General features: G+C 45.8%; 1 protein-coding gene across 1 annotated transcript in view; it reads left to right on the top strand.

Annotated features, from left to right (window-relative positions):
• The window catches only part of PRCC (proline rich mitotic checkpoint control factor), a 36,845-nt gene that overhangs the window by 10,972 nt on the left and 4,360 nt on the right, over nt 1–21,513 (top strand). The window contains exons 2-4 of the mRNA XM_030186890.1: nt 6,487–6,534; nt 8,603–9,196; nt 12,193–12,291. Coding sequence (XP_030042750.1) covers nt 6,487–6,534; nt 8,603–9,196; nt 12,193–12,291 — 741 coding nt within the window. The remainder of the gene's footprint in view (nt 1–6,486; nt 6,535–8,602; nt 9,197–12,192; nt 12,292–21,513) is intronic.

Consider the following 21,513-nt stretch of genomic DNA (forward strand, 5'->3'; position numbering starts at 1 on the left):
TTTTGGCCTCGGTGGGGTCCGCAAACAGTCCATACCGCTTTTTTAACGCTTGTTCCACGGTGGAGAGATCGTTACTGTCAGCCAAGATTGCCTTTAAATACGGTTGGCACTCAGTCGCAAACGTCCACTGCAGTAAAGCTCTTTTATCTGTGTCGGCCTGAACCTGTAAGAAATTGAAAAGGTCATGCACGCTATCCAGATGTGCATAGATTGTCACCTCAGAAGACTCTTTAAAAGGTGTAATCATCGCCCGAAGTGTTTTCATTACTTGTGAATACTGGTCCCTAGATAAAGGAATGACTTGGTGTCTCTGAGTGGAGTTCCGCTGCTCTCCAGTAGGGGACTTAAACAGTGGTGCTGTGGTGCTGCTGATGTCATCAAGAGGTGCCGTGAGCTGCGCCCTTCCTGGGCGGAGCATAGGCCCAATTGTACCGGTGCCCTCCTCAGGTGTCGCACTAAGCTGTGACCTTCCTGGGCGGGGCCTAAGTGCAACTGTCCTGTTAACATCATCAATTTGCACAGTGTTCTGTGGCCTTACTGGGCGGAGCCTAGGCTCCTGCATGCTGTCGAAGGTCTCGGGAGCTAGGCTACTGTACCGGGGTGGGGCTGTCAACTGACAAGGGTTAGGCTCCAGCTCTACTTCATTTCTCGGGGACCATTCAGGCAGTTTGAACTGTTCTAGCATAGGACTGGGCGACCTAGAGTCAGCCCTATTCTGTGATTCCATGGGTGTAGCAGTAGCCTCTTCCATAGAGTCATATACCTCCTGCTGGACCGTATCTAGTTCTGTCCTATACTGGGTTAATGCCTTTACACACATCTCTCTGTCCTGCCGAGCCTGTGACAACTGTAGTGAAAGCATATTATTCTTCTCCCATAGCTCCACCTGTCCTTGTTCTGCCTTGTGCCAAGCCTGCCGGGCAGAGCTGACACTCCCTTTTTCCTGTTTCAACTCCCTACTCAAGGCCGTAATCCTATCCTCATATGTTTCTCTCACTTGCTCTTGCCGGGAGTGAAAGTGATCAGCTTCTTTCTTTCGCAAACTTAAAGTCTGCATCATCTCCTCCAATTGATAAGATTTAGAAGCAAGGGAATCGTTTTTTCTGCCTCATATCCTTCTCCAAGGACTGGGCAGTCAGTTCCCAATGCTCTTTATCTTTCTCTAGGGCTGCACACTTTTCTTTCAACACTGCACAAGCGGAACATGGAACATTTCCCTGCGGACCTGCAGCACCCTCCCCTCCTCCAGCCGTTGCCTGAGAAGTGATGCTCTCTAACCTCAATTGTAAATCCAATCGTTCTGTTTTCAGAGCATTAACTTCATCACGCAGTTGTTGGAGTTCAGTTTGGAGGTCAAAGGTACTACAAGCTGCACTTTCGTTCTTAGCTAGTAGGGTACAGCTGAGCTCCACTAGTGCTGCCACAGTCAATCTATTTTTAACCTTCAACACTGCATGCAATACAAAATCATATGCCTTGTGACTTTCAGGCGAGTTTTTCCTAAACAATTTCAACAGAGAGTTTATAGAATACTCCGGTACTGCCTTATTAGACTGTCTTGCACTAATTAAAACTTCAAAAACAGTGACTTCTAGCGCGGAGAGCATATTGCTAGGTGACGTCATACTGAAGAACTGAAAGCTGCTAGCAAGTAACACAACTAGTACTGAAAAAAAAAACCTTATCTCACTGCTAGGTCGTAAAGCTGGCAGAAGCAGCAGATTTACGACTACCAGTGTCTATAGCACACTTCACAGACACTTTCCAGTGCACACACAGAGAGAAATTTAAAGTTCAGAACTATACAGCTAGGATTTCTTTCTTTCTACAGAAAAAAAACAAACGGATTCTTTCCTCAGCTCTTTGAGATCCCGCCACGAGCCCCCATTTGTAGGGTGAGATAAATAATACCTAGGGCAACAAGTACCCACAGATTACTTATACCAAGATTCCCTGATGCATAAGTCTGCCTAACAGACTCACTAGCTCTGTCTAGGGTGAGATACAGGAATCTTGCTTCTGGCACCTCTCCAGGTGTTTTGGTGTGTAGAGTGAAAAAGAAAGACACAGCTGATAGATAGATATATATATTAGCTTTATTATGGATAAGAAAATAGAAATACTCTGCGCTAGCTTATGCAATGAAAATATCCCTTACTGATATGAGCACTACCAACATATATTGTCTAAACTACACTCTGATTATCCTGAGACTAAGTACGGTAATGATTAGAACAGTACAAATGATAACCTAATAATCCTTATGAAACTTATCACATCTTATGCAAAATACACATTAGCTGCTTTTCCTGACCAAGAGCTGACATAAACCAGTCGTACTTAGATAAAACCACTGCCTAACCCCAGACAAGGAAATATATCACTGTGATCTTACCACGCTGTCGTGATGACGGCTTCAGATAAGACCGGAGCAGAATCTCCCCAGACGCTATTTTAGCTGTCGGTGTCTTAGGTAGTGCAGGTCTTTATTAGCCCACGTAGGTTCCCGTCACTCCTTTGGTTATCAGAGCCAATATCTCTGCCACAGGTATTTGCACCAGGATGCAGGTCACGATGTTGATATTATACAAAGTCTCTAGCTCACTCCGAGCCTTGCTGGATTTCTCAGGTCCTCTTACCAGTTGCCCCTCTTCCAAGGGTCTCCGACTCACTAACTTCTGTTCCCGCTTTCCCCGTACCTCTCGGTCAGGTGACGGTAGGAACCAATCATGATCTTGTCCAGTTCAGTACATGGCAAGAAGAGTTCTTTGTTTTGTGACCTTGGAGAATGGTAACTTCTGGAGCCATGTCTGCCTCCCTACTCCGTTCTCAGGGTGATAGAAGGGGGTGTTTAGACTGTCCTTGGCTTTAGCAAGCCTGTCAGTGATTTTCCACAAGTTGAAGCTGGATCTTGCTGACACAGAGATGTTGCAGCAGCCATCTTATTATACCAAGATGTCATAGGCTTGTATAGGCCCAGACCAGCATAGGCTAGATCACAGGGAAATACCCCTACAATGTCTACAGTGAAACTGAGCTGTAGGTTAGTCCTGTGACACAATGGATAAAGCAGTGGGTGCTGGGAACCACAATTCAGCTCCCACTTCCTTCTAACTGGGGGGAAAGCCATTTTATTTCCTGTTGCTTCAGATGCCCACTTAGGGATGTAGTTATCGATTGTCTGCTACGTGTTCTCACCACTAGCTCATGTTATTTTAGCACAGGTTCCGTTTTATGCAATGAGGCCTAGTTAGTAATAACTGGGATTAACAGTAAAATAACGTTGATAATTGTTGTAAGGTATGGGATTTGCGTAACAAGGCGTATGAGGAGAGACTTGCTGACCTGAACATGTATACCCTGGAGACGTTTAAATATTTGAAAGGTATTAATCCGCAAACGAACCTTTTCCGGAGATACGAAGGCGGCAGAACGAGAGGACATGAAATGAGATTGAAGGGGGGCAGACTCAAGAAAAATGTCAGGAAGTATTTCTTCACGGAGAGAGTGGTGGATGCTTGGAATGCCCTCCCGCGGGAGGTGGTGGAGAGGAAAACGGTAACAGAATTCAAACATGCGTGGGATAAACATAAAGGAATCCTGTTCAGAAGGAAGGGATCCTCAGGAGCTTAACTGAGATTGGATAGCAGAGCCGGTAGTGGGAGGCGGGGCTGGAGGTTGGGAGGTGGGGATAGTGCTGGCCAGACTTATACGGTCTGTGCCTTGAAGAGCACAGGTACAAATCAAAGTAGGGTATACACAAAAAGTAGCACACATGAGTTGTCTTGTTGGGCAGACTGGACCGTGCAGATCTTTTTCTGCCGTCATCTACTATGTTACTATGTTTGTTGTAGCTGATTCTAACAATGATGTAAGTCACCTTAAGTATTATTTGAACAGACAGGTTAAAAAAAAAAAGACCCAAAAAGATGATTATTGGAAAGTGCCAGTTCATTTTGGCTAGTTAATTTGTTGTTCCTGTTTATAAGAGCAGCACATGCCCCTATTGTCTCTCGTCATAAAAGCTTACATACAAAGTACCGTAATGCCTGCCCAAGGAAAATGTAACTTTGCACGGATATGGCCGTATTTTCTAAAATATGCATTTCTCGCGGCTCTGCGCGTTCTTTGCCCCCTACAGTATGTCCCCAGATTCTATATATGCCACCCAGATTTGGGCACGTGCAAACTAATTAACGAGCCCTTAACGATCAATAATTGGGTGCTAACAACCAGTTATTGAAGTTAATGGGCACTCATTAATGTTTGCACCCGCATCTGTGCTCGGCTCCTAACTCTACTAGTGTACGTACGTGCAGGACGTCAGACTCACAGAAACAGAAGCCTGAATATATGTAAACCGCTTTGAAAGTAGTTGCAAAAACTACATTCAAAGCGGTTTACATATATTCAGGTACTTATTTTGTACCAGGGGCAATGGAGGGTTAAGTGACTTGCCCACAGTCACAAGGAGTTGCAGTGGGAATCGAACTCGGTTCCCCAGGATCAAAGTCCACTGCACTAACCACTAGGCTACTCCTCCACTAGCAACAGTCCATGTAGAAGCCTGCCCTTGCAGATCAGCAATGCGGCCGCGCAGGCTTCTGTTTCTGTGAGTCTGACGTCCTGCACGTCCTGCAAAGCGGTATCAGTGACTTTATATAGAGGTTCCACGAGCTTCCTAACTAATCAGTAAATGCATTTGATTTCTCATGTACCCGTATCCTGGGGGAGATTCTAGGGTCCACGATTGCAAAATATACTTTCTTGCCAGAAGGCACATTTTGTGAAACAATATTGTGCCACCTTTATCCTTCCCCCCAAAAGACCCTGGTTTATCCAGTAACAGTTGTTCGGGTGACCCCTCAATCCTGCTTGCCAAAATAGTGGCCATGTAACGCATAACCGTTCTCCAGAACCCCCGAACAGGGCCACCAAGAGACTGAGCCAGGCCTGGGGCAGGGCCGCCACCGCCCCCTCCAGGATTGCCCCCCCTCCCTGCCGCAATTCAACATACCTTGGCTGACGGGGGTCCCCAGGCCCTGCCAGCAAAAGAAGCCTTCTTCCAGCGCTGTTCTTCAGTCCGCCGCATTACCTGTCCGGTCCCTGCGGCAGCTTTTCCCCTCGTGTCACACGTGCTCAATTTCAACAACCGAGCGTGCGTGATGTGAGGGGGAAAAGCAGCCGCAGGGCAGGCAATGCAGCGGAGTGAAGAACAGCATTGGAGGAAGGCTTCTTCTGCTGGCAGGGCCTGGGGACCCCCGCCAGCCAAAAAAGAGGCCCTGAAGCCCTGTGTCTGCTCCTCCCCAATCTCTAAGGGGGGTCCGGTGCCAGAATTTTCTCTCTCCTGGTCCCATCAGGAGCAGGAGAGAGAGAGAGAACCCGGCGCCAGGCCCCCCTTGGAGGCTGGGCCTGGGGGAATCTTGCCCCCCCAACCTCCCTCTCGACGGCCCTGCTCCTGAACTGCTGTGTATTCCTGAAAAGAACGGTAAAAGGTATTGTCTGCTCTCCGACGTGTGCTACAGAGCGGTGAATCCACTCCTCCTGCCTTATAGAGTGTGGTATGGCCTGGGCAGCACCCTAAAATAACATTCCCTATATCCCGCATTTGCAGTCACTCCCAGAAGGCATTTGATGTTATTTATCAGATCCCAGTTTCCCAAAATTTTCCCTCATGCAGAAAAGTCTTTAAAAAAGCAGAATGACCAGGATAAAGATCTACGTTTGGGGAGTAAAACTGTGGTGGAGAGAAATGTAGTTTAAAAAGGGTCAAAGTAACTTAAAAAGAAAAACTATAAATGGAAATGGCCAGTAGTAACTTTTAATACTGTCCGAATACTGTTTTGAAGGAGTGTTACCCATGGACTATTCATCTTATGTGTTAAAAAGCTTTTGGGCTGTTTCTTGGTGATTACACACCTCAATCATGTTAAAGTGGAATTCAGTTCATTCTGGTACTAACTTTGATGTCATGTTTCGGTATTGATTAAAGGGTAGGTAAGGTTCTTCTCTTGTGTCTCCCTCACCAGTTTGTCATTTATCAGGGCTGTGTTGAGGTCAGTCTGCTTTTCTCTCGATCCTCTGGTTGCAGTGGCGTCGCGAGGGCAGCTGACACCCGGGGCGGGTCGCCGCTGCGCACCCCCCCCCCCCAGATGCAGCGCGACGCACCCTCTCCCCTCCGTAGCGCAACCCCCCCGTGAGAACATACCTGGAAGGCGGTGAGAGGCGGGCGGGAGGGCCAATCCGCCGAGCGCACGCCGCTGGGGGGTGTCGGCGCCTCGCTGGTTCCTTGCTCTCTGCCCCGGAACAGGTTGTTCCGGGGCAGAAAGAGCAAGGAACCAGCGAGGCGCCGACACCCCCCAGCGGCGTGCACCCGGGACGGACCGCCCCCTCCCCTTCCTATGCCACTGTCTGGCTGACCTCCAAAGAGTATTCTGTCTTCCCGTCCATAAGTTCTGGCCTCACCTCTTCCTTTTCCTCTTTCAGTCTGATTCGGAGGAAGATGAACCCACAAAGAAGAAGAACGTTCCTCAGGTAATCACCACTGTCTGCTCACTTTAATGGCATGTAAAACAAAAAAGGTGGGAATATAAGCCAGGCTCTCCAAAGAATGGAACCAAAAATTGTTTAAAAATCAAAGTTTAATATTTTCAAACAGATAAATATACCAATAATGCATAAGAAATGACTCGACACAACGTTGTGTTTCGGCCAAGGAGGCCTACATCAGGAGTCTTATGGAACTGGTTAAAATAAGATGTCAAAGGAATCTCAAATAGTAAATAGAGGATTCCAAAGGATCTTGCAAAATAAATATATAGAAAATATATAGTCTTAAAAAAGACCGTTGTACAAAGTGAGCCGTCTGACTGACGCAGTGATTTCAGCACGGCTCACTTTGTACAACGGTCTTTTTTAAGACTATATATTTTCTATATATTTATTTTGCAAGATCCTTTGGAATCCTCTATTTACTATTTGAGATTCCTTTGACATCTTATTTTAACCAGTTCCATAAGACTCCTGATGTAGGCCTCCTTGGCCGAAACACAACGTTGTGTCGAGTCATTTCTTATGCATTATTGGTATATTTATCTGTTTGAAAATATTAAACTTTGATTTTTAAACAATTTTTGGTTCCATTCTTTGGAGAGCCTGGCTTATATTCCCACCTTTTTTGTTTTACATTTCACGCACCGTGGGATCTATTGAGTTCTCCATATTTTTGTGGATTCTCTTTACACTTTAATGGCATAGCATGTGATTACAATGAAAAAGGCTTTGCAAAAGGATGATCAAATAGCGCCCTTTCAAGAGTAGAGAGAAGAATATGGTTTAGAGCAAAGGGATTTTTTTCGACTAGAAGAGACTCGTTTTGAATGTGCTGTTCAAAATGGCAGGGGGGAGAGGGAGAAATTTCATGTATATATTTGAGGCTGCTTTCTGTTCCCTGAAATGGTGATGCTATTACAGGATTTTGTAAGCCACATTGAGCCTGGGAAAATGTGGGATACAAATGCAATAAATAAATAATAATAATAACAACGATGACTTCAAGTTTGAAGTCCAGCCTTGCTATAGGCAAAGTGCTGTTTCTCTGAAAAATCCATCTCTAAGTCGAAGGTCCTCTTTCAAGTTGAATTTGTCAACTTGCACTTTGTTGCAATCCTTCATTAGTTCTAGGACAAAAGAGCCCGTATCGATCTGTTATATGTAAAGTATCCTTTCTTTCTTGCCCTTCTACTCTACTAATCTCATTTGTATCTGATATCACCCGGAGTCCTCTCTCTCACTCCGTTTTATGTAAGCCGCATTGAGCCTGCATGTTTCTGGGGATAATGTGGGGTATAAATCAAACATATAAACGGCGAGTGACCGTACTCACTCGCAAATGCGCAGTAGAGACTTCCCTCTCTGCCCCGCCGCCGCTTCAATACGTGATGATGGGGGCGGGACAGAGAGGGAAGTCTCGACTGGCTGCAGACGTCGGAACTGCTCCCCCTCCCCCGGAGTCGCCGCCGCCCCTCCATCTGGCCCGAGCACTGTGAACTTACATCAGCACGCAGCAGCAGGCACATCAGCAAAGCTGCCGTTGGGCTTCCTTCTCTGCCTTTGTCCCGCCCTCGCCGACGTTACGTCACACGAGGGCGGGACACAGGCAGAGAAGGAAGCCCGCCCCGACGGCAGCTTTGCTGATGTTCCTGCTGCTGCGTGCTGATGTAAGTTCACAGTGCTGGCCGGGTGGAGGGCCTACGGTGGCAACTCCGGGGGGGGGGGGGGGCTCGGACCCCCCCCCCCCCATTCCAAAAGTAGCCCGTTTTCACGGGCTCAATGGCTAGTACATTAATAAATAAAACTGTAAATGAATTCAAGAAAGCTTGAGACAGGTACATAGAATCTCTGAGGGTGTGATATGGAGAGTAAATGACAGCAATGGGTAAACTGGTTAGGCCATATGATCTTTTTCTGCCTTAATTCTTCTCTGCTTCTGATATGTCACATTAAATTGTACAGGTCAAATTGATGCTAGAATGTTGTGGAAAGACAAAGGTATTTTAACTCATCTGTTTGTTTTTTTTGTTTTTTTTTAATCAAATTACAGGGATTGAGGGAAGGAGCTGGTTTGTCTGCTTTGCTCCCCCAACCCAAAAACCTGTCTGGAAAAGAGATGAATCGACCGCTCCTCCCGCATGTGTTCACAAAGACGTCCACCAAAAGCCCAAAAGACACAAAACCTGTCAAAACAGCACCCTCTACGAAAGCAAAACTTGCTGCCAAGCCAACAGTCTCCACAACCCCCTCGCCGTCAGCCATCAAAGCTGCAGCCAAGAACGCCACCAGGCAGGTCACCAGGCAGATCACCCAGGAGGAAGACGAGGAAAGCGATGAGGAGGTGGAGCCGGGGAACTTTTTCTCCTTGTCCTCAAAAGAGGCGCCTGCTGTGACCAGCGCAGAGACGTTCACCTATCCAGCCGTCGTGGTCATGGAGGACCTACCCCCTGGCACCGAGCCAATGGACTCGCTGGATGATGCAGCCAATGCCCCACTGGAGTTCAAAACTTCTGGGGGCTCAAATGCTTCCCAACATGGGGCCTCCGGTGGCTGGGGATCCAAACCTGGGGAAGATTATAGCGACCAGGCCTACAGCCAGTATAGCAACTACAGTGATTTTGGTGCCTCTGCCAATTACTATCAGGTTTGTAAATCTTGGTATCACCAGTGTGTTAAACAAACAAACCAGAGCAACTGAAAGTGCAAAAGAGCAGTGGGCCACAGATGGGACAAAAGTCAGGCAGCCTTAGATCGGCAGAAGCAGACATTGAGGGACGTAACATGGCCACCAATAAAGTTTCAGCAAAGTATCTGCGTCAGGGGTGTATACGTAAAGAAATGGGAAAATAAATAATTAAAAACCTTTAATATATTTATACAAATAATTGAAAAGTTATGACATTAATATATAGATTAAAAACTCCAGTAGTGTGACAAAACCAGCAACTTTTACATTAATACAAAAACAGATGACACACATCATCTATCTGCACTCACATTCATCCACATTTATTCACCACTCGCCTTTGCTGCCTACTGCAACCTTCACACGTATCTCAGCATAATGTACTACAATGTATACCATGATGTACCTAGCACGATGCATCAATATGACCCTTCCAGCGCCACCGGTTCCCAAATTGTTCATCGGGGAACCGCTAATGGCATGAACAGCTGAAAGAGCTAGCTGTGAGGGTGGATGTTGTAGTCCCTCGCCAGTGCCTAACAGCTATTGGATTCAACAGAAGCCCACAGCGCGCTGGTGATTTTGAATGAGGCTGATGGACTTTGCCACTTATGGACGCAGTAGGGAAGTACTCCCAACGTAAACCTTTTTTTGAACCGGGTTAGCTGCGTGAATGCAAACGCAGCTCATGTAATTGAGTTGATTTTAAGAGCAAACAATTTGGAAACCGGTGGCGCTGGAAGGGTCATATTGATGCATCGTGCTAGGTACATCATGGTATACATTGTAGTACATTATGTTGAGATACATGTGAAGGTTGCAGTAGGCAGCAAAGGCAAGTGGTGGATGAATGTGAGTGCAGATAGATGATGTGTGTCATCTGTTTTTGTATTAATGTAAAAGTTGAAAATAAAAAGCTAAGATTTGGTCATACTACTGGAGTTCTTAATGTTTTCGTATAGTATTGACTGGTATTAATTATTTATCCCCTATTTTTTGTATTGATAATCAAACATATAAACGGCGAGTGAGCGAACTCACTCGCAAATGCGCAGTAAAGACCCTCTCTGTCCCGCCCCCGCGTCAATACGTGATGATGGGGGCGGCACAGAGAGGGTCTGTACTGCGCAAGGAGAGGGACACAACCGCCATCGCCGCAGCTTCCCGTCCCCCCACCCAGAGTCGCCGGCGCCCTTAATTTTTTTTTTTCCTATCAACTTTATTCTCGGTTAATTTCTTTTTCTGTTGTATGTTCACCACGTTCGTATGAGTTTGAGCTAGAGATTTTTGTTTGACAGCTTGCTATGATTTCAATTTAATGTTGAAGTCTTTCATGAGCAGAAGATTCCGAGAACTAAACTGGAACTTCCTGGCAGTGAACTGAGCGCAGTTGGGACCGTGAATGAATTTTGCTGGTGGATATGAGCGTGTCATTTATCAACCACTGTGATATCTGGCATTACAAATCATCGTTTAAGCAGATTTTATGCATATTATTAAACTTGCTAGGATTATACACTGGAAACCAAAATCTAACAAATGGTGTGGGGGAATTAAGTGGGATACTGGGTGTGTCTTTTTCAAAAGTGTGCATAGAAGCAGGACTGACTGTACAGAAAGACATTAACATAGATCTACCTTTGAACTCAAAAATGGGTGACGGTCTGCCTTCTCTTCAGGCTGTGATATCTTTATATTGGACTAGTAGTAAAAAAGGCCAGTTTCTGACACAAATGAAATGGGCACGAGCAAGGTTTTCCTCGGAGTGTGTGTGTTTAATAGAGTGTGTGTAAGAGTGACTGTGTGAGAGAGAGAGGAGTGAAAGTGCGAGTGTGTGTGACAGAGAGAGAGAGTGAGACTGGGTGCGAGTGTGTCTGTGAGAGAGAGAGTATGTGTGTGAGCATGAGAGTGTGTGCCAGGGTCCCCCCTCCCTCCCTCCGAGTTCCAGGCTTGTCCCCTCCCTGCCTCCCCCCCCCCCCCCCCCGAGTTTCAGGGTCCCCTCCCTCCTCTGCATTATGCTCTGTTCCCTGCATTCATCCATATGCAGGCAATGTCCTCTGTGCCCTGCTCCCTCCATCCATCCATCCATGTGCAGCATCTCTCCCCTGCCCCCTCCACCTCCCTCCGAGTTCCAGTGTCCCCCTCCCTCCCATTTCCAGTGTCCCTCCATCCCTCCCTCCCAATTCCAGGGTCCCATGAAACTGGGAGGGAGGGGGGACAGAGAACGTTGGAGGAGTGACGTCAGCAGGTGGTTACAATCCCAATGACACACATTGGAACGTTGGAGGAGTAAATTATTATATTAGATAGTAAGCATTAGATGCTATATAGAAGATGCTTGGAACTCAGTGTCCAGCTTTACCTTCGGTTTACGCTGTGAGTGCAACTGAACATTCCGCTTCTTGCAAAGCGTCAACTTTTCTCCAAGTCCAAAACAGCTCCTAGACTTCCCAGCTCAGGACACTGCTTCTTGGCCCAACTGGATCTTTGGAGGGGGGAGAAGGAGAAAAGGAAAAAAAAAAAAACTAACGAGAGAGCAGTTTGCAAGTCTGTTCTGTTGTTGCCAGTTTTTAAATGATTACAACTTTTGCCCATGGATTTCACTGCCTGAAACTTCTAGAGAAGAGAGAAATTCCCATCACTCAAAAGGTTTTCTGTGAAGTTATCTGCTACCCAGGTTTTGGGGACACACCCAGCCAGTCAGGTTTTCAGGATATCCACAATGAATATGTATGAGATATATTTGCATATATAATGAAGGTAGTGTATTCAGATGTATCTCATGCGTATTTGTTATGGGTATCCTGAAATCCTGACTGGCTAGATGAGCTTTGCAGGTGGAACAGACTTGTGGGCATTTTTACTGGTTCTTACCTCTTTCCTTTATCCATGTGCTTTACAATTTCTGGTATATAAATTGCTTAGTTTCTTGTCCTCTCTCTCTCCTTTGGCAGGATTATTATAATACAGGGTATTTGCAAGAATCGGATCCAGCCTTGATAGCACCCCAGGAGGTGGGCGTTAGTCTTTCCTCATTTATGGACGATGAAGCGGTAGGTATATCTGACCAGTGACCAGGGATAATTGTTTCTGACAAAACCTGCAATGTGTTCTGCAGGGTACCGGAAGAGACGAGCATATCCGCTCTCTCTGGATCTGGCAGAATATCTTGGTCTAAAAGTGGGTGTGTCTGGATTTCATGTTCTTCATAATGAATGTCTTGGGGGTCCACCCGGTGGTTTGATGTTTGTGCATGTGCAAAGGGGTTCAATTCCTGGCGCAAGTCTTCCAATCCTTAGGCTGGATTGAGGGATGCTGTGTAAGCAACATTCATAGCTCTATGTAGGGGGGTCTCAAGTATTGCACAAGGCCTGGGGTTTCAGGATGCAATGACTAGACTAAGCCTAGAGAAGGATTAAAAAAAAAAATAAAACCACCTAGAGGAAAAATGCCTAGATCAGTGGTTCTCAAACCTGGTCCTGGAGGCACCCCAGCCAGTCAGGTTTTCAGGATATCCACGATGAATATTCATGAGAGAGATTTGCATGCAGTGGAGGCAGTGCATGCAGATCTATCTCATGAATATTCGTTGTGTGTATCCTGAAAACCTGACTGGCTGGGGTGCCTCCAGGACCAGGTTTGGGAACCACCGGCCTAGATGGTTTTGCATGCCCAAGAGAAGCCAGTTCCTACTTGCTTTTTCCAAACGAGCTCAGGGTGAGTTGCCTGTTTAGCTTCTAAAGTTGTATCCCTTACTAACTTGGCTTTTAAACTTAATTGTTCGTGAGGTAATGGAGGGTGAAGTGACTTGGAAAGGCCATTACGAGCATCACTGGGAGAAACGGGAATTGAACCCTAGAGCAGGGGGAAAAGAGTCCTCATGCGTGTTTACCTGTTTCTGTTCCAGTATATTGTAGGGACCAGTTTATGACTTCAGAAGAAATAGAGCCCCTCGTCCCTGCCTTAAGTAATAATGTGAGACTGCACAGGGTTTTGCTTTTTGCGGCCTTTGGTATTTTCTGATTCCTCCCTCACATTTTCATAGAGTGTGATGTTTTATTGTTTTGGGTTTTTTTTTTAAATTTTAAAGAGAAACCAGTTCATTCTTTTGAGCTTCTTGAGGCCTGAGGAGGAGGTATTGCAGGGACTGTGGGGAAATCATCTTAACCTATTTTCAAAGAACTCCCATCACTAGAAAGCACAGCAACAAACCGGAACGCTCTTAAAAGCAGAGCTGAAGTTCTGTCAGGTTATCATATGCTACCATGACTGCTTATTTCTTTACTGCTGTTGGACATACTCAGTGCCGCTCAAATATCCATAAAACATAGGCCTTGCTACGTGGTCAGGGCAGACAGGCAAGAGGTTTCTATTTATTTATTAGGATTTATTTACCGCCTTTTTGAAGGAATTCACTCAAGGCGGTGTACAGTAAGAATAGATCAAACATGAGCAGGAGGCAATTAGAGCAGTAAAAATATTCGAACAACAGTACAAAGTATGGCATGGTATACTACTTGCAATGACATCACAATATGTACTAGAACATTATAATTGGTAGTGAAGGGTAAGGCAAAGTTGTAACATATAGATGAGTAAGAAAGTAGGAGGAATTAGAAAGTAAGGTGATTGATTTGAAGAAAGTTGCACGTGAGGTCAGAGAGATGGTTAAATATTATCTCAGCTAGGGTAGGAGTGGATAAACATGTCCCGCTGCAGTATGTGCAGCCCGAGTCAATCCTTGTGTGTGTGAGAGTGAGACTAACAAGTTAGTTACTTCTTCCATCAAAGGCTTGGTTGAAAGCCAAGCTTTTACCTGCTTCCTGAAGTAGAGGTGGTCTTGTGTTAAGCGGAGCCTTTCAGGCAATGCATTCCAGAGTGTGAGGGCTACTCCGGAGAAGGCTCGCTTGCGGGTATCGCATCGTGTAATGTCTTTTGGAGAGGGTGTAGTTAGTGAAAGTCCTTGGGAGGACCTTGGTGTCCTTGACGGTGTGTGGAGGATCATCCTATTCTTCAGATACTCAGGGCCGTTTCCTTTCAGGGCCTTGAAGATCAGACATAGAGTTTTAAATTTAGCCCTGGTAGTCACACACCTGCATGGCATTAAAAAGTCTACCTGTAATGCAGCAATGAAACCCCAACATTTATTTACCCCAAAATTCTATATATGGTTCCTTAATTTCCGTGTGGAAATCGAAGAGTATTCTATAACAATGCGCGTAACTTAATTGATTGACTAAGCGCTGTCAACTGGATGTTCACAAGCAATTATCTGCACTTACTGGCATTAATTCAAATTTCCACTCACAACTCGCTAAGTGTAATCACAACACCTCTACTCAGGAAATCTAGACTACCCCAACTTGACATTTCGTCCTTTAGATTGTAAGCTCTTCTGAGCAGGGACCGTCCTTAGTTATTAATTTGTACAGCGCTGCGTAACCCTAGTAGCGCTCTAGAAATGTTAAGTAGTAGTAGTATTCTGTAACGTGCGCGTAAATTCTAAGTTGTATGGTTGAAAAAGGGGTGTGGAATGGGCGGGTTGTGGGCGTTTCTAAAATCTCTGCACGTTATCATAGAATACACCCGCTGTGCACCTAATTTAGGCGTTGGGATTTACGCCAAATAAAACATGGCCTAAATGGATGCGACCAAATTTGGTTGCGTGGAGAGGCACTTGGCATATTCTATATACTGTGCCAAAATTTAAGCCTATGCTATAACATTTAAGCGTACTTTAAAGAATACTCCTAGGAACTAAAGGGGGGGGGGGGGGAGGGAGAAAAATGAAAAACTTTTGATGATAGAGTTGAATGATGTATATTTAGAAACATGTTACGAGATTATAATGGTTATATTTGGATTCTTATGGTTATGTTTTGTATGCAGAATCATCAATAAAAAATTATTAAAAGTAAAGAATACTCCTAGGAGTATTTTTTCCATGTGGATTTTTCAGGTGTCATATATAGAAGTTAGCTATTATTGTATTCGTTATATACTGGGGAGCAGAGATGTGCTGGTAAAGGTATGAGAAATCAGGTTCCCGCCTGTATTAAGGCACTAGGAAAAAATGCCCGTTTCTGAGCGGAATGAAACGGGCGCTAGCAAGGGGCCCCCTCCCTCCGTCCCTGGAAGCTACTTGTCTTGTTCGCTGTGGGCCGTTTCGGCCCTCGAGTGTCAATAGCTCCGCCCTCGACGTCATGACGTTTTGACGCGAGGGCGGTGCAGACACTCCAGGGCACACCGGATATCTCGGGCGCCTCAACTTCCATGGAGGCTTCAGAACGTTGGGGTTGCCTTTTATATATATATAGATCCTCATTAACATGCGGCCCTGTAGGCAGTTATTTATTTATTTGTTACATTTGTATCCCACATTTTCCCACCTTTTGCAGGCTCAATGTGGCTTACATTTTACCGTTAACGGCGTTAGCTGATTCCGGTCTGAACAAATGCAGGTTACGAATGAATACAAAGTGATATTGTGGTATGATAGGTAATTTGGGGGGAACTTAAAGAGGGAGACGAGAGAAAGAGTCAGGTAATGTCCATTACGGTCTTTAGCTGTATCGTATCGCAAGTGTTCAGGTATTTTATGTTGGGTCGGTGGGGTATGCTGTTCTGAACAGGTCTGTCTTTAGTGCTTTCCGGAAATTTAGGTGGTCGAGCGTAGTTTTTACTGCTTTTGGTAGTGCGTTCCATAGTTGTGCGCTTAAGTAGGAAAAGCTGGATGCATAGGTGGATTTGTATTTGAGTCCTTTACTGCTTGGGTAGTGGAGGTTTAAGTATGATCGTGTAGATTTTGTGGTGTTTCTGGTTGGTAGGTCGATGAGGTCTGTCATGTATCCTGGCGCCTTGCCGTAAATAATTTTATGAACAGTTGTGCAGATTTTGAAAGTGATCCATTCTTTGATTGGTAGCCAATGCAGTTTTTCTCGGAGTGGTTTGGCGCTGTCAAAACGCGTTTTTCCAAATATAAGCCTGGCTGCTGTGTTTTGGGCGGTCTGAAGTTTCTTTATGATTTGATCCTTGCATCCCGCATAGATTCCATTGCAGTAGTCTGCGTGGTTTAGTACCATTGACTGTGTCAGGTTACAAAATATTTCCCTCGAGAAGAATGGTTTTAGGCGTTTGAGTTTCCACATTGAGAAAAACATTTTCTTTATGGTGGATTTCGCTTTGGTCTCTAGTGATAGGTTACGATCGATTGTTACTCTGAGAATTTTCAGGCTGTCTGAGATAGGGAGGGTGTTAATGTTTGTGGGTTTGTATGTATTGTATTGGGATGAGATGATGAGACAGTGTGTTTTTTCTGTATTGAGTTGGAATGCATTTGCCCATGAGTTCATGATGTTTAGGCTGAGCTTGATTTCGCTGGTGATTTCTGCCAAATCATGTTTGTAGGGGATATATAATGTAACGTCATCAGCGTAGATAAATGGGTTGAGGCCTTGGGTGGATAAGGTCTTGGCTAGTGGAGTCATTATGAGGTTGAAAAGGATCGGTGATAGTGGTGATCCTTCCGGTACTCCACAGTCTGGTTTCCACGATGACAATATGTTTGTTTTTGATTTCACTTGATATGTTCTTGTGGTTAGAAAACCCTTGATCCAATTGAGAGTGCCACCACTGATTCCGAAGTATTCTAGGAGTCTTAGCAGTATGCTATGGTTAACCATGTCGAACGCACTTGACATGTCGATTTGAAGGAGGAGAATACTCTTGCCTAATGCTATTTCCTGCTTGAATTTGGTTAGGAGAGTAAGTAGTACTGTTTCGGTGCTGTGTAGGTGTCGAAATCCTGATTGTGACTCATGTAGTATAGTGAATTTGTTTATGTAGTCATTGAGTTGTTTGGTCACCAGTCCTTACATTAGTTTGACTACTAATGGGATAGTTAGTAATGTCGTTTGTTTTTTTCTTGGTGTCTTTTGGTATTGGGGTGAGCAGGATGTTGCCTTTTTCTTTAGGGTAGATACCCTGTTGAAGCATGAAGTTTAGATGGGATATGAGATCTGTTACGAAGCGGTGGGGAGCAGATTGTATTAGGTAGCTGGGACAGGTGTCCAGTTGACAGTGGCTGTTGGGGTATTTTTTAATCGCCTGAGTAACTGTGTCGGTGCTGAGGAGAGCGAAATTTGACCTTATACGGTCAGCAGGGTATTCACCAGGGGTGGGGTCTAGACCATTAATGAAGTTTTCTATTCCATTTTGTTCTGAGGTAGAGTTTTGCGTAGGTTTACGAATTTTTTATTGAAATATTTAGCAAGGTTATCAGCAGAAGGGATGTCAGTGTTGGTTGTGGTGACTGGTGTTGTGTCTAGTAGTTTGTTAACGAGGTGGTATAGTTTTTGCGTGTTTTTCTAGTCTGGCCCAATTTTAGTTTTGTAGTACGACCTTTTGGTCTTATTGCGTATTTGTATTTCCTTTGTAGTTGTTTCCATGCGTTGAGAGTGTGTTCATCTTTTATTTTTTTCCATGCACGTTCCAGTTTCCTAGATTGTGTTTTTAGTTTTTTCAATTCTTCATTGAACCACGGTATCGAGTTATGTCTACGTGAAGTTCTTGTTTTTTTTAATGGTGCTATTTCGTCTAGTATATGTCTGCATCTTTTGTTCCATTCTGAGAGGTAATGTATGGATTCCGTTTGTGTTGTCCAATTGTTGTATATTTGCTGCCAGAAAGTAACCGGGTCTGTTTGGCCTCTCATGGTATGAGTTGTGGGTTCTCATGTGTGGAGAGAACCCCTTTTTCACCATTTTAGGGATAGGTTTGGTTTATAATGGTCGGTCCATGGTGTTTCTGTCCATCTAGTTTGTGTTATGGTTAAGTTCTGATCAGTGGACAGTTTGTATGAGATGAGGTCGAGTGTGTGACCCTTCGGGTGGGTTGTTTGCATGTGTGGCCAAGGAAGATCACATAGATGAAGGAAGTCCTTGCATTCTTGTGCGTTGATAGAGTTGGGTCTTCAAGGTGAAGGTTAATGTGTTCTAATACTAGTGTATTGGAGTTGGATACACATGTATTTGAAACGAAGTTCATAAAGTCCGCCTGGCTTTCGTTCCAGTTATAAGGTGGTCTGTAGAATAGGACGCAATTTAGGTGGTCAACCAGGGTTTTATGATGGATTCTGATTGAGGTTATTTCGAGGTGGGTTGTTATAGATTCCGCAGTGGTTTCAGTCGTGAGATGATATCGGTATATAAGCGCCATGCCCCCTCCTCTTTTTTCTTTTCTGGTTCAGTGGGTAATTTTATATCCTGGAAGACATTAAGATGATGGGGTCCTTCTGATCATGAATCCAGATTTCAGTGATGAAAAGTAAATAGGTGTTCTGCGTTCGGTGTAATGTGGACTTTTGTTAGTTGTCGTTTCTTGGTTTGTGTGGATTTTTTTTTACCTTTCTGTTCATTTTGTTGAGGTGTTGTACACTTGTTGGTTCTCTTCCTTTGTGTTGGTTAGTGTCGGTTTGGTGTGAAGTAGTGTGGCTGGTCAGTGTTCGGTTATTGAATAGTGTGGGTATATTGTTCATTTTTTTGAGTGGGGTGGTCAGTGTTAGGTGGATCAAGGATAAGGAGTAGATTGCTAATAGCAGCTTGGTGGTGTTCATAATGGTGTCAATTCAGTAGTTATTAAAAGAAGACTGTAGCCACCTAGAGGCTCTGTCCAAGAACTGCTCAGGCCCATCACCATCTGTGGACATGCTCTACTCTGGCATACCCTTCTTCCCATCTGCTGGGTATGCTTGCCTCTGGGGTGCTGTAGTGTTTTGGAAACCCATCTGCTTCCTTGCTTGATGAATGGGCCAGTAAGTTTTTGTGCTGTGGCTGCTGTGTAGGTCTCCTCCATGGGACTGGAGCTACCCATGAAAGCTGCCAGCATCGATGCAAGAGCTGGAATGCTCTTCAATGCAAGCTTTGGATTATCTGGGCAATCTTCTTTGAAATGTCCTGTACGCCCACACTGGTATCAAGGACGCTCGTGCCTAAGGTCTTTAGGTTTTTAGGGAACACTGGCGGGTTTGCTGACTGTCTCTGAGGTTGCAGGAATATTTGGCTTAGGGCCCTGGCTACCCTTAGATACCGGCCGTTGCGGATAAGGACGGCTTCTCTTTGCCAACCAGGGACGGTTAGCCACAAAAATGTCGGCCAACTCAGCTGCTTTTTCTGGAGTACGGGGCTGGTGATCTTGAACATGTTCCCTCACCTCTGAACGACAACGCTGAAGAAACTGCTCCAGGACCATCAGGTTTTGGCGGTCCTCTAAGGTTTTAACTTCAGCTCCATTTTGCCACCGCTGGTATCTTAGCTGGATCACAAACTCGCTGTGAGTATCATCCACCCTCTTTTGCAAAATCTGGAACTTTAGTCTTTAGGTCTCAGGGGTAACGACCTAAAGGTTCAACAAAGCTTTTTGCACCTCCTCAAACTGGGAGCATGTATCCATGGATAGTCCTTGGTGTTCTTCAAATTCTGTACCAGTGAGCTTGCCTCCCAAATAGTGCACCCAATCTTTCTCAGGAATCTCATTGAGGTGGGAATTTTTTTCAAAGGCAGTTAGATATCCATCAGTGTCCCCTCAGGTATTATGAAACTGCACAAACAAGTTAGGCCCGATCTGGGCTGTGCATCCTACCTCTGGCCTTGGTGCGGGGGTTGGGCTGGAGCTTTGGATGCGAGCCATTTCCATCTCCAACTTCATTTTCTGCTGCTGAAATTCCCGCTCCTCTCATTGCTGTTTGTCTAGCCGCTGTTGCTGTACCATGTAGCTCTGTCGGATTTCAGCTGGTGTGGCATCTGGCCCTGCCAACTCAGGCCTCTGTCCACAAGGAGTCTAGTCTCCCCCGAGGAGAACTCTGCACAGGCAGGTCCTGCAGCTCCAGCTTTCTGAGGTCATCCAGTCCCTCTTGTGTTAGGACAGGCATATTTGGTGTCTGACGGCCGCTGTCAGTCGCCATCAGCACTGTAATCTAACACTACCAAAAAAAAACCTGAATGGGGAAGGGACCCTGTTACTACTGCACTTGTTCACTGTGTTCTGTGCCTGGAGGCTACAGATAAAAACTCTGAACCACTCAGTGGATGGTGACCCTCACCCCACACACTGAGCCTGACAATCTCATCACGCTGCTACCAAAAAGGACAGGTCTGTCATGGAACGCCTAGCACCAGGCTGGGGCTACCCCTGCGACCACCTAGAGGGTCTGTCCCAGCACTGCTCAGGCCCACTACCACCTATGCATGTGTTCTATTCTGGCATACCCTTCCTCCCACCTGCTGGGTTATGCTTATCTCTTAATTCCCCAGTGGTTTCTAAGGACACTGGGGCCACACGGGGTCCCACGGTTCCTAGAAAGCACCCACAGACCCAAAACACATACATAGTAGTACATAGTAGATGACGGCAGAAAAAGACGTGCACGGTCCATCCAGTCTGCCCGTGAAAATAAATTCATATGTGCTACTTTTTTATTTGTACTGTCCTCTTCAGTGCACAGACCGTATAAGTCTGGCCAGCCCTATCCCCGCCTCCCAACCACCAACCCCGCCTCCCAACCACCATCTCTGGCACAGACCCTATAAGTCTGCCCAGCACTATCCCCGCCTCCCAACTACCAGTCCCGCCTCCCACCACTAGCTCTGGCACAGACCGTATAAGTCTGCCCAGCACAATCCCCGCCGCCCAACCACCAGCCCCAGCACAGACCGTATAAGTCTGCCCAGCACTAGTCCCGCCTCCCAACCACCAGCCCCAGCACAGACCGTATAAGTCTGCCCAGCACTAGCCCCGCCTCCCAACTACCAGTCCCGCCTCCAGCTCTGGCACAGACCGTATAAGTCTGCCCAGCACTATCCCCGCTGCCCAACCACCAGCCCCGGCACAGACCGTATAAGTCTGCCCAGCACTATCCCCGCCGCCCAACCACCAGCCCCGGCACAGACCGTATAAGTCTGCCCAGCACTAGCCCCGCCTCCCAACCACCAGCTCTGCCACCCATTCTAGGCTAAGCTCCTGAGGATCCCTTCCTTCTGCACAGGATTCCTTTATGTTTATCCCACACATGTTTGAATTCCGTTACCGTTTTCATCTCCACCACCTCCCGTGGGAGGGCATTCCAAGCATCCACCACCCTCTCCGTGAAAAAATACTTCCTGACATTCTTCTTGAGTCTGCCCCCCTTCAATCTCATTTCATGCCCTCTCGTTCTACCGCCTTCCCATCTTCAGAAAAGGTTTGTTTGCGGATTAATACCTTTCAAATATTTGAACGTC

The sequence above is a fragment of the Microcaecilia unicolor genome, chromosome 14, assembly GCF_901765095.1.
Source record: "Microcaecilia unicolor chromosome 14, aMicUni1.1, whole genome shotgun sequence".
Classification (NCBI taxonomy): Eukaryota; Metazoa; Chordata; class Amphibia; order Gymnophiona; family Siphonopidae; genus Microcaecilia; species Microcaecilia unicolor.